The sequence below is a fragment of the Rhamphochromis sp. 'chilingali' genome (assembly GCF_963969265.1).
Source record: "Rhamphochromis sp. 'chilingali' genome assembly, chromosome: 14".
NCBI lineage: Eukaryota > Metazoa > Chordata > Actinopteri > Cichliformes > Cichlidae > Rhamphochromis > Rhamphochromis sp. 'chilingali'.
Window position 1 is genome coordinate 10,888,837 of NC_137941.1, and position 12,869 is coordinate 10,901,705.

The 12,869-nt window shown below is 44.7% G+C and overlaps 1 protein-coding gene across 1 annotated transcript; it reads right to left on the reverse strand.

Annotated features, from left to right (window-relative positions):
- Positions 1–5,143: 5,143 nt before the first annotated feature.
- On the reverse strand, positions 5,144–6,790 carry LOC308409383 (olfactory receptor 10Z1-like). The gene has a single exon (XM_080902085.1). It carries the CDS (start codon positions 6,203–6,205, stop codon positions 5,261–5,263), a length of 945 nt encoding a protein of 314 aa, XP_080758211.1. The 5' UTR covers positions 6,206–6,790; the 3' UTR covers positions 5,144–5,260.
- Positions 6,791–12,869: the final 6,079 nt, after the last annotated feature.

Genomic DNA, 12,869 nt, shown 5'->3' on the forward strand with positions numbered 1-12,869 from the left:
AGCAGATATTCTGGTGAAGTGTGTTCCCTGCTTTGAATGAGACAGTGAGGATGGTGGCTGAGTAAATGAGCGGGCAGACAGCTGCACTGGTGGGGACAGTGCAATAGGCAGCGAAGCGGCTACAGACTGACCTACAGGTAGCGGAGACGATTGTAGTGGAGTCGTAATAAGTGGTGGAGTGGCTGACTGAACTGAGGGCAGCGCGGCTGCTGACTAAATTGAGGGCAGCGCAGCTGCTGACTGAACTGAGGGCAGCGCGGCTGCTGACTGAACTGAGGGCAGCGCGGCTGCTGACTGAACTGACTGAACTGAGGGCAGCGTGGCATTTGACTGGGATGGAAGTGAGGATGAGACAATGGAGCGGACACGGTCATAAACATGGAACGAGGGTTCAGAACAGGCAGTCTTACAAGCTATGGCCATGGGTGAGAAATCATTGTTATCCTCAGTAGAAACACAAAAAATAGCTCCAGAAAACACAGTCACAGAGTCTGACGCAGCAGAAAAAGCTTTCCTTTCATTCACCACAGCCGATTGCTTACATGTCCCGACATCCGGCTGTGGGGTGCCACGCCGACGGCGCAAACGTCGCTTCTTTCTTGGAGATGGCTCCGACAGGCCGGGTAATCCCTCGTCCGGCGATTCGGACGGCACGTCCTCCGTTGAAGCGAGCAGGCAAGCGGTAGCGGCGGGGGGGTGTAGGTGAAGCTCGTGGAGAACAAAATTCTGCACGAGCGGATGCAGAGAGTCCAATAGCCAGGGATAACCGGAAATAAGGTATTGTAGGTTGGCTTCCACAGTGTAAAGAGAGGCTTCTCCCTCATGCTCTAACCACTGGTTAATTAATCTAGAAGCAGAGTCGATAACGGGTGCCCGAGGGCGAGCATCTGGTGGCCAGGCCTTAGTCCATGGGGCCCGGCCGGGCACAGCCCGAAAAGGAGACATGGGCCCATCCTCCCGCAGGCCCACCACCCGCAGGAGGCGCCATAGGGTTCGGGTGCATTGTGTGCCGGGTGGCGACCAGGAGCGGAGGCCCTGGCGGACTGACCACCGGCTGCCAAGACTGGCAATAGGGACATGGAATGTCACCTCTCTGGTGGGGAAGGAGCCTGAGTTAGTGCGTGAGGTTGAGAGGTACCGGCTAGATATAGTCGGGCTCACCTCTACGCATGGCTTGGGCTCTGGAACCAGTCTCCTGGAGAGGGGCTGGACTCTGTCTCAGTCTGGAGTTGCCCCTGGTGAGAGGCGACGGGCTGGGGTGGGTATTCTAATATCCCCTCGGCTTGCTGCCGGTACGTTGGGGTTTTTCCCGGTGGACGAGAGGTTTTGTTCCCTGCGCCTTAGGGTTGGAGAATGGGTCCTGACTGTCATCTGCGCTTATGCGCTGAGTGGAAGTTCAGAGTACCCAGCCTTCTTAGAGTCCCTGGGGGGGTGCTGGAAGGTGCTCCACCTGGAGACTCTGTTGTCCTGCTGGGAGACTTCAATGCTCATGTGGGTAACGACAGCGAGACCTGGAGGGGCGTGATTGGGAGGAACGGCCTCCCTGATCTGAACCCGAGCGGTGTTTTGTTATTGGACTTCTGTGCTAATCACAGTTTGGCCATAACGAACACCCTGTGTCCATAAGTGCACGTGGCACCAGGACGCTCTAGGCCGTAGGTCGATGATCGATTTTGTAATCGTATCATCAGACCTGCGACCATATGTTCTGGACACTTGGGTAAAGAGAGGGGCTGAGCTGTCAACTGATCACCACCTGGTGGTGAGTTGGATCAGGTGGCGGGTGAGGATGCTGGACAGACCTGGTGCACCTAAACGCGTAGTGAGGGTGTGCTGGGAACGTCTAGCAGAGGCCCCAGTCCGCGAGATCTTCAACGCACACCTCCGGCAGAGCTTCAACAGCATTCCGAGGGAGACTGGGGACATGGACCATGTTCAGCGTCTCCATTGCCGAAGCTGCTGCATTGAGCTGCGGCCGCAGGGTGGTTGGTGCCTGCTGTGGTGGTAATCCCCGAACCAAATGGTGGAGACCAGAGGTGAAGGGAGCCACCAGGCTGAAGAAGGAGTCCTATTGGGCTTGGTTAGCCTGTGGGACTCCGGAGGCAGCCGACAGGTATCGACAGGCCAAGCGGAATGCGGCTCGGGCAGTGGCTGAAGCAAAAACTCGGGTGTGGGAGGAGTTCGGAGAGGCCATGGAAAAAGACTTTCGGACTGCCTCGAAGAGATTCTGGAAAACTGTCAGGCGTCTCAGGAGGGGAAAGCGGTGCTCTACCTGCACTGTGTATAGTGCTGGCAGAGCGCTGCTGACGTCGACTGAGAAAATTGTCAGGCGGTGGAAGGAATACTTCGATGACCTCCTTAATCCCACTGACACGTCTTCCGAGGAGGAAGCAGAGTCTGGGGATGAGGGGAATGACCTGCCAATTTCCGGGGGTGAGGTCACTGAGGCAGTTAAACAACTCCTTGGTGGCAGAGCCCCTGGTGTTGATGAGGTCCGCCCCGAGTTCCTGAAGGCTCTGGACATTGTAGGGCTGTCCTGGTTGACACGCCTCTGCAATGTTGCATGGAGATCAGGGGCAGTATCTGTGGACTGGCAGACCGGGGTGGTGGTCCCCATCTTTAAGAAGGGGGACCGGAGGGTGTGTTCCAACTGCTGCGAGATCGATCAACTTTAGACCAGACAACAAACTACGGAGGCTCCGGAAAAGTGCAATCAAACGATGAGTTTTATTATCACAGGAGAACAACCAACCGTCAGCATACGGAATGGGTTGCTCTGACAAGAATACATTGGGTTCTGGTTTTATAGGACAAAATATCACACCTACGTCAATACAGTTCAAAAATACATGGTGACAGATGGGCAAAAGTTCAACTCGTGCAGACAAGGGTACATCACGTACATATAACCTTACACCGACATATAACTTCTCCTTTCTACATTACTTGCCTTTTAAGGTAATAACTTCAGGTCTTAGCATCTCTGAGAGCTAATAATGGACCCTCGTCATTAATCACTAAGTAGAGTACTTTGCAGCCAGTCTCAAACTGAAGCAGAAGACGCTTAGGCCTTCGCTCAGACCTGCTACTAGATTAATATGTGTATCGTAAGCGTGCATGCAATTAACCTGCTATGTTCTCATCTCCCCTCAGCATGTATCATCTGGACCCTTTCACCAGTGAAGCTTAAAACCTTCTAGAATGGAACATCAACTCTAACCAAGCACATTTATGCATTGTGTATAAAATGAACTCAACCTATAAAAATAGAAAGGTCAATGTGATGACAGACATATTCAATGCAATATAAACCCTGTAGGAAATATTACTGATAAATGATACTGTGAAACATGTTATTAATACATTCTTCATAAGGCAAATTATATGGTAGCAATAAAAGAATCTCTGAATCCCAACACAACTACAGGGGGATCACACTCCTCAGCCTCCCTGGGAAAGTCTATGCCAGGGTGCTGGAAAGGAGAGTTCGTCCACTAGTCGAACCTCGGATACAGGAGGAACAATGCGGTTTTCGTCCTGGTCGCGGAACACTGGACCAGCTCTTTATCCTCTCGAGGATACTTGAGGGTGCATGAGAGTTTGCCCAACCAGTCTACATGTGTTTTGTGGACTTGGAGAAGGCATTCGACCGTGTCCCTCGGGGTGTCCTGTGGGAGGTGTTGCGGGAGTATGGGGTGTCTGGCCCATTGCTACGGGCCATTCGATCCCTATACAACCGTTGTAAGAGCTTGGTTCGCATTGCCGGCAATAAGTCGGACTCGTTCCCGGTGGGTGATGGGCTCCGCCAGGGCTGCCCTTTGTCTCCGGTTCTGTTCATAATTTTTATGGACAGGATTTCTAGGCGCAGCCAAGTGGCGGAGGGCTTTCGCTTTGGTGGCCTCAGAATCTCATCTCTGATTTTTGCAGATGATGTGGTTCTGTTGGCTTCATCGGGTGATGGCCTCCAGCTCGCACTGGAATGGTTCGCAGCTGAGTGTGAAGCAGCGGGAATGAGGATCAGCACCTCCAAATCTGAGGCCATGGTTCTCAGCCGGAAAAGGGTGGAGTGCCCACTCCGGGTCGGGGATGAGTTCCTGCCCCAAGTGGAGGAGTTCAAGTATCTCGGGGTCTTGTTCACGAGTGATGGGAGAAGGGAGCCGGAGATCGACAGACGGATTGGGGTGTTCCGGGCATATGACACCGGGAGGAGGCCCCGAGGCAGACCCAGGACACGCTGGAGAGATTATATCTCTCAGCTGGCCTGGGAACGCCTTGGTGTTCCCCCGGATAAGCTGGAGGACGTGGCTGGGGAGAGAGAGGTCTGGGCCTCTTTACTTAGGCTGCTGCCCCCGCGACCCGGCCTCGGATAAAGCGGATGAAGATGGATGGATGAATGGATAAATACTACAGTATGTCAAGCAATGGGGATATATGATCAGATTTCAAAAAGTACAGAATTATGGTGTCATTAATTAATGTACAGAGAGAAATTTACATATAAATTAAGAAAAAAAGCCAAATAAAAGTAGGTAACAGTTCAATTACTATTACTATTTTTCCAAAATAACAATAAAAAAAACTCTATATAAATAAATACATACTACTGAAAAAATAAATACAAACTAATAACACTGATCCTTATATTTATACATGCAACATGTTTATTGAAAAAAAAGAAACATTAAGCATTGTTAACTGATCTTTGTGATAAACTGAGATATAACACACAGGGATGCCTGCACTAACCAGCCATTTACAACAGAATATTTCATACAATATTTTGTTTACTTTAAACCTAAAACACTTTGAAATAAACCTGTTTAATCAACTTGCACATATATCAGCTCATCTACCTTGAACATCAAGACACAGCAAGGCAAAGAAATGAAATATCAATTTGTGATGATTTCTGAATGGTATATAGATGAATTTTACAACAGTACTTAAAAACTCATGCAGAATCCTTTTTAAAATGAAATTCTTTGTCAAAAACATGAAAAAAAATGTTGTTTTCATTTAACGTTCGTGCTGGATTGAGCAAATATGACATATATGACAAATATATGTCATATTATGACAAATGTAACAAAGAATATTAGTAAAATTAGTCTAGTCCAAATATATGTTTGCCTTAGACAAGGCAAACATGACTAAATGTTTCTGAATCAAGTGCCTTCAGAAAGACTTGTATTTATATTGCTGCATCTGTTTTGAATATTTTTGAATTATTTTAAATAAGGAAATCTAACCTTAATGGAAATCATTTCCCTTTCAAATGAATTAAACTCAAGATTCTGTTTCGTATTTTGGTGAGTTTAAATCCATACATGAGAGGATTCGTAACTGGAGGGATGATGAGAAATTCAAGAGCGATGAAGTTTTGGAGGCTTTGGGATAAATCTCTGGAGCCAAAGCGCAAGTACATCGAATCAAAAGCCATTACAGTGACATTTATGATCACAGAAGTCAGATGGGGCACACAGGTCTGCGTAAACTTTACTCTGTCCTCTCTGGACCTCACACATGTTTTAATAAGGTATATGTAAGTCCAAATTATGAAAAGCCAATGAGACAGATAAACGACAAGTATCACATATGCACTTATGTTATTTGAAAAAGTGTCAGCTTCAGGACAAGCAAGTTTAACAATTAACCAGTTTAGACATAAGGCTCTCTGAATGTTTATACCACATAACTTGAGTCTTGCTGTAAGCACTACATTGATGGCAAAAATGCAGAAAGGTGTCAGCCAGGAGAAACACACCAGCTGTGAAAGCCTCCTCTTAGTCATGAAAGAGTAGTAGTGCAGAGGTTGACATATAGCCATATACCTGTCAAAGGCCATGACAGTTAAAATAGACAAATTACAGCAAGCAAATGAATACATGATAAAAGCTTGTAAAAGGCACCCTTCATAGGAGATTCTGTGAGAAGACGATAGTAAATCTGAAAGGAATTTTGGGTAGAAACCTGTGGTCCCATAAAGTGCATTAATGCAAAGGCTACTCAGGAAAATGTATATAGGTTCGTGGAGGCTTTCATCCAAGACAATGAGCAGCACAAGAGAAATATTGAAGAACAAAATCACACAGTAATACAGTAAAGTAACTGAGAAGAGGGGTACTGTGAAATTCATCATCTCATTAAATCCTGACAGAATGAAACTTCTTTCATTAGACTGATTATCCATGATCAGAGGGCACATCTACCTTTTTAAAATAACAACATAACAGAGCACTGAGCTGCTGCTTCTGTACCTGACTAATGTCTGCTGTCCCTCTTCACCTCCCATTAATTATAGAATAAAATAAAATACTATATACAGTACAATAAATAGAATAAAATATACAATAGGATAGAAATAGAATGCAAATGCTTTATACAACTGAGTAAAAATACAACTTTGTCAGAAAAAGAGTATTGCACTCAGTGTGTGTGGATGTGTGTGTTTGATCAGTTAAAGTCTTTGTTGTGGAGTCTGACAGCAGTGAGGAGGAAAGACCTGCGAAATCTCTCCGTCCCACACGGTGTGTGCCGCAGCCTGCCACTGAAGGAGCTGCTCAGTGCTGTCACAGTCTCCTGCATGGGGTGGGAGATGTTGTCCAGCAGGGATGAGTGTATGTTTCTGTTCTGTGTCCTGTTTGTTTCTATATGTGTCTTTCTGGCTGCTGTTACAACCAAATTTCCCCTTGTGGGACAATTAAAGGATTATTCTATTCTAATGCTGTTTCTATCAAACTATTTTTCTCCTACAGTTACACAGAGGCCTGACAACAATATTATACATTCAAATTATAATGCAGCAACCTAATGTTATCACATCATATCATATGGCAGATAAAACTAAACTAAATCTCTCACCATAATGTTTTCATACTGTGACTCCCCATTTCCCAAAAGTGGCATCATGGTGTCTGCCTTTGTATCAGATTCTCCCACAGCACGATTGATGAGTCTTACAAACAAGGCTCTGATACAAAGCACACAACACCCACACGTCACTAATACTGCAATAAAAACAGACAAAGAAACCATAATTGACATAATGAAATCTTTCCATTGCCCAAAGACAGAGGTCATCCACGCTTCCAGCGGGTCATCTAATCCCGAATGCTCATACATTGCGGTGGACAAAATCTTTAGGCCTTCCAGAACTCGGGTCACAGAGCCGTCGGGAACTGTGTTATTTGGAATGAAAGTACAATACATATCCCCAAACATCGCACAAACGCCCCCTTTTTCTCCCAACAACATATCTAACGCCATCCGATTTTGTACTGCCATTAAAGATGTTGGACTCAACTGTTCAGCAAGCACTTGCATTTAATGACAGCACAAAGATCAAATGTATACGAGATTGTGGACCCTTTAACGTAGTCCAACTCTATACCGCCATAATAATCAAAACACTCATCTGATTTACCTGTTTCACTACGTTTGGTTTGCTTCACCGTGGCCTGTGACGTTGGAGTCGCTGGAATGGATTCAGGTCTGTCTCTGGGCAATTCACTTATAAAAAAAAAATCATAGTTACAATAACCACAGTCACACCTAACACTACCGTTTCTCTCCAATTCCGCCTCAACCAGCCTAGAGAAGTTGACATAAATTAAATGTAGATAAAAGGCTCGTCTGTTTACATCTCTCCCTCACAGAAGGCTTCTCTGCAGAGCATCAAATCTGCATGGCAAAGTGACACACTTTAGGTAATCTTCATCCTTGGGAAAAGTGGTGTCAACTATTTCCCAGTCTCCTAGTATTTGTGCCTCACACAGAATCACAATTCCATCGCTGGAGTTCCTCTGCGCTGTCACTTTTAGAGCTTGGCACGCTCTCTCCATCCCTCAGGTTCTCATGTTCCAACGCTGCTGAAGATTTAAGGCAGAGCACGTCATACACCTTAGTTGTCTTCCTCAGCGTCAACATTGAATCTTTCATTTTATTTAAAATCTTGCTGTGGGAAGTCTCCTCTTGATCTCCTGGAAGCTCAGCAGCACAGCTCTCTGTGTGATGTCTGCTGTGCTGAAGATGATCTCTGATCCTCCTGAAGCCTCTCTCCTGGCCTCAGCTCCCATCTTTTGGACGATCCTCTCAGCCACTCCTTCTCGTCATGGCACCTCACGACATCTACAGATGAAAAAATAACACTCCTCTTGCCTCATGGCTTTCACCATGTGTCAACTCCCCAATGAGACATGCACAAGAATGTTGCACATTCTCTCTAAAACAATCTCCAGGGTTTCCCACTTGGAGCAGCCATACTCCAACCTGTAACCCTGTGTAAAAACATTAACCAGCGGTCACATGTTAAGCTTGTTTAATTCCCAGCTCCACCTGGAGCCTATAACCTGGAAGACAAATCTGTTAAATCAAACTTCACATTTGCAACCAACTATAGATCATAAGAGTGATAAAGTACTCAGCATAACAGACAAGTATCATGTGCAGGTTTTCTCCAATCATTAAATCACTATTATTACCATAATTTGTCCCAAATCATGAATCATCCCAATTTATTCCATAATTTAATCTGTGACTTTCCTTAAACAATGTCACTCCACCCATTTTATCACTATGAGTTCAATAGTGGCAGGCTAATGAGCCCATATTCAACTATTCCATAAACACTGCATCCCTTATTTGTTTTTCTCATGTCACTTGTCCACTTCTGCTGAATCCTCCACATGCACTCTTAAAGAAAAAACAAACATTAGCAACACACATGGATCGTGTGGTGGGCAGGCGTCGGCCATCCACATTCCAGAGGTGCTGTAAAAGGCCATAAAATTAAGCCTGCTGTAAAAAGAATGACACTGGTTTCAACACAGGAAATTTCTCACATTATTCACATCGTCAAAGTAACTTTCAACATTTTCCCAACAACACAGTGTAACAGCATCACCAACTCATAACCTGTAGTAGAGAAACAAACATCCACCAATTGTTCTGTTAGAAATCACATCATCAAATCACATGAAGAACTGTAATGCTGTAGAAAAGAGAATGCAAATGTTAGCGCTGCGCAGGTGTGTACACACTTTCTCACAGTAACTTCTGTGAGCAACACACCCCTGGTAGATTCACAAACATAGAAAATTTAAAAGGTTAAACCGTCACACAACCTCAGATGTTGCTGTCATCTTTCTGCTCCTGTAAAAGGAAACAGATAAATTTATCCACCCTTTTATCCTGTCTAGGTGGAGGTTAACCTTGAGTCGTGGTCAAGTCTTGTCAGATTTTACCAGTCAGTCAGTTTGTTTTTATTTCCATTCATTCATTCATCCATTCTTTCTTTCTTTGCTGATAGTGGAACCTATCGTCGCATTTAGTTTCCACTCTCAGCAAAATGACGTCATTTCAAAAGAAAAGAACTTTAGATCGGATTACTACGCTGAATCCTTTTTAGGCAGGGACTCTCATTTTCTAATTGTCCCAAATAAGTGGCTTTCTCCAGAGCCCATTTTAATGTGGAGAAACTCACTTGCAACAATTTTCTCGACGACGTGTAGCACTTTTAATTCTCGACATGCAGATCTGCTTAAAGAAAAGAGATTCACAAACAGAAATCAGTGCACTGTTCAAAAAATAAAAATAAACTGAAAAATGACAAATAAAACTGAAAAACAAAAGAAAAGAAAAAATACAGAAGCCCGGTCTTAAGACTTGTCACAGAATATTCTTTCTCTTATAGGTGAGAAAACACCAAATCTAAAACATGGTGCCATGGTAAAACCTTCCCCATACTTCAGAAACAAAAACAAAACAAAACAAAACAAAAAAACCCCCAAAAAATCTGCTAGTTTCACTCATTTAAACTCTGGCTGCAGGATTCTGTTCACCCCTGCTATCATGTTCCCCAAAATAATACAAATTCAGTCATCTATGTATCAGTTCTCAACCCACTCAATAAACCAGACAGGATGACGGTAACAGTGTCACCTACTTAAAATTGTGTTTGATCTTCATTACGTGTGTGTGTGTCTGTGTGTTAGTCGGGTTAATACATTTTCTGTTTTTATGTATCCTTTTATGTACCTTCCCCCTTTTTTCTGAAACAAAACTCCGTTCACTCCAAATTTTGTTTCAGAAACATCTAAATGAAAAACTCTGTCATAGGCAGGCACAGCTAAACCCCAAATGCTTGCAGGTTACCATAGGCAACCACGCTGAGTGTTGTCAACCCCTTCTACAAATACCATCTTTTAATGTGTAACACTTTGTGTATGATTTTTTGTTATCTCTGGTGCATATTATCTGCATGTGTGGTGTCACCTTTCCATTTTTCTAACAGTACACTTGCATACCTCAGTGCTTGTCTTCCTCCCCCTTTTGTGGTGGTCTGGACACTGTGTCAATCCTCCACTTCCAGGCAGTCGCTTGTCTCCCCGGATGCTTTAACCCAATTTGATTCCCCACACTAAAACCGCAGCCTCAGCCCTCTTCTGCTCCTTTTCTTCTCTCCCACTTTTCAGTCCAATGGCAGTCAGTTTTCTTCAGCTTTGTCCCATGTATCTCTTTGTCCCACTATCTCTTTCATTGCCATCTCACTCCAAACATGGCAAATGTCAAACTCAGACAGTCTTCTCAAAAGTCCTTCACACACAGTGAGGTTGCAGCTTGCTGGAAACGCATCTCCATCCAATCTAGATGGTGGGTCTTCTCTTTCTGATGCCGTTTGCCCATAGTGCTGCTGGAACTCTCTGCTCAGAACTCTGGTATTGTCTCTTGGACTCCTGTCCACTGTTGATGTTCATGCTCGTGCTTCTGAAACTGCACTCTGTGTCTTCAGGGAGAGATTAGCTTCCCTGGAGCTTGCTCGTTCAGGATGAGAACGGGAAGCTACAAAACAATTCAGCCAAAAATTCTGGCTGGGTGTTTCTATTTTTTTTCTAATAATTTTAACCTATAATTTTCTTCCGACTGCTGCCCATGGAGAATTGATCCAGGTCCGTTCCCCACCTGTAATCGACAGACTGAGAGACTTTCATTATTCACTGTGACTGCATATGTTTTCATCACTCCTAAAGCAACACATCTCTACTTATTTTGTTTTGAACTCTACTGACTTTAAACCCCAAAAATGAAATTTTTATTTGGTCTTAACCGCAAACACAAAAACCTTCTTGATGTTGCTGTTAATTATTTTCATCCACAACACTCCAAATTATGTTTTCTTTTGTGTCCAGCAGGGGAAGAAGGTGACCTGTAGTGTCACTGCTTCCCCCAGTTGGAGACAATTTCCCACTCACACTTCCACACTTTTTATTTTCTTTGTTTTCACGATTTTCTTTCTCTTTTTTTATTACCCCATTGTTTTACACCCACACATTAACCTGTTAACTCACTCCTCCAACCTCATTTTCCTTTCACCCCAACAGCTCTCATACCGTCAACAATCAAATTCTCCATTCATCCTTGAGTACTTGATCACCTTTAAATGGCACTGTTAATTTTATCAATTTATTTATCATTACTTTAACACCAATCCACTGTTTATTTTTTATTTACTTTAGTTCATTTTTCTCCTATTTGATCACTATGATTTCTTGACTATTTATTATTTCACAAAAAATCAACTAATGTACTTTGTCTCCCTCTTTGTCATCAATTCACACACACTCACAGGCTGGTCACTAGCCCTCACCTTTTCTTTCTCTCTCACACACACGCACATTTTACTCTTCGTTCGTTCTACCTGTGAACCCGCCCCTCGAGGCTGGCTCACACACACCTCATGCTTCTAGCAGTCCCATTCAAACTTTCTGCGAGACACTTCTGCTGATTCAGGACAACGCCCTAATCAGAAAAAAGAGCGGGTGCCGTCCGCTCTTATACACCTCAACCTAACTAGGATAATTTAGGCTCACGATCTTCAGATCGCGCCACATTTTCCTCACGAATTATTCAAAATGCGCCACAGACTGGATACCGCAGTTTCTCTTCCCCATAAAAATAAAACCAAATTAAAACCCCCAATTGATTTCACAGTTTGCAACAATTCGCGACACGGTCTCCTGCCGCAATTTCTGCACACCATACACACTTTTAGACACAAATTCTTTTTGTTACTTTAATTGACTCCCGTACTTCAGACAAGACGCCGACTCTAACGGCACTTTCACACACACACTACACCGTCCTCCTTCTGCATCAGGCACTGGTTACACTCAGCTCGGAATCTAACCGGCGAAAGCAACCGATCCTGCTTTTATGCATACTTCAGACTGTGACAGGGAACTCTCCCCGACTTAGTTATTTAAGGAGCCACGAATCCCCAGGTCACCACCCTGGATCTCCTGCCTTCAGGTCCTAGCCCCGCGTCCGAGACTAGGTGGGGTAACCAAACCCGTGACACACACAGCCCTCAGCTGGCGACGAGACCTTTCAGCCCCGCTTTCTAACTAATAGTAACACAAGTTTCCTGCTTTAACGCACGGGGACGGATCACACACCGCCACGGATGAAACACCGATGCTATTATTTACACTGAGATACGTTCAACTTAGCGAACAGATAATTTAGGCTTTAAACAATATGCACAGGGCAGCACGGTGGCACGGTGGTTAGCACTGTTGCCGCACAGCAAGAAGGTCCTGAGTTCAATTCCACCATCAGGCCGGGGTCTTTCTGTGTGGAGTTTGCATGTTCTCCCCGTGTTTGCGTGGGTTCTCTCCGGGTACTCCGGCTTCCTCCCACCGTCCAAAGACATGCAGCTTGTGGGGATAGGTTAATTGGATAATCCAAATTGCCACTAGGTGTGAATGTGCGAGTGAATGTGAGTGTGAATGGTTGTCTGTCCCTATGTGTTAGCCCTGCGACAGACTGGCGACCTGTCCAGGGTGTACCCCGCCTTTCGCCCTATGACAGCT

Bases quoted from the DNA above. Each gene is read 5' to 3' on its own strand.
- LOC308409383 (XM_080902085.1), bottom strand. From the start codon at position 6,205: ATGTGCCCTCTGATCATGGATAATCAGTCTAATGAAAGAAGTTTCATT.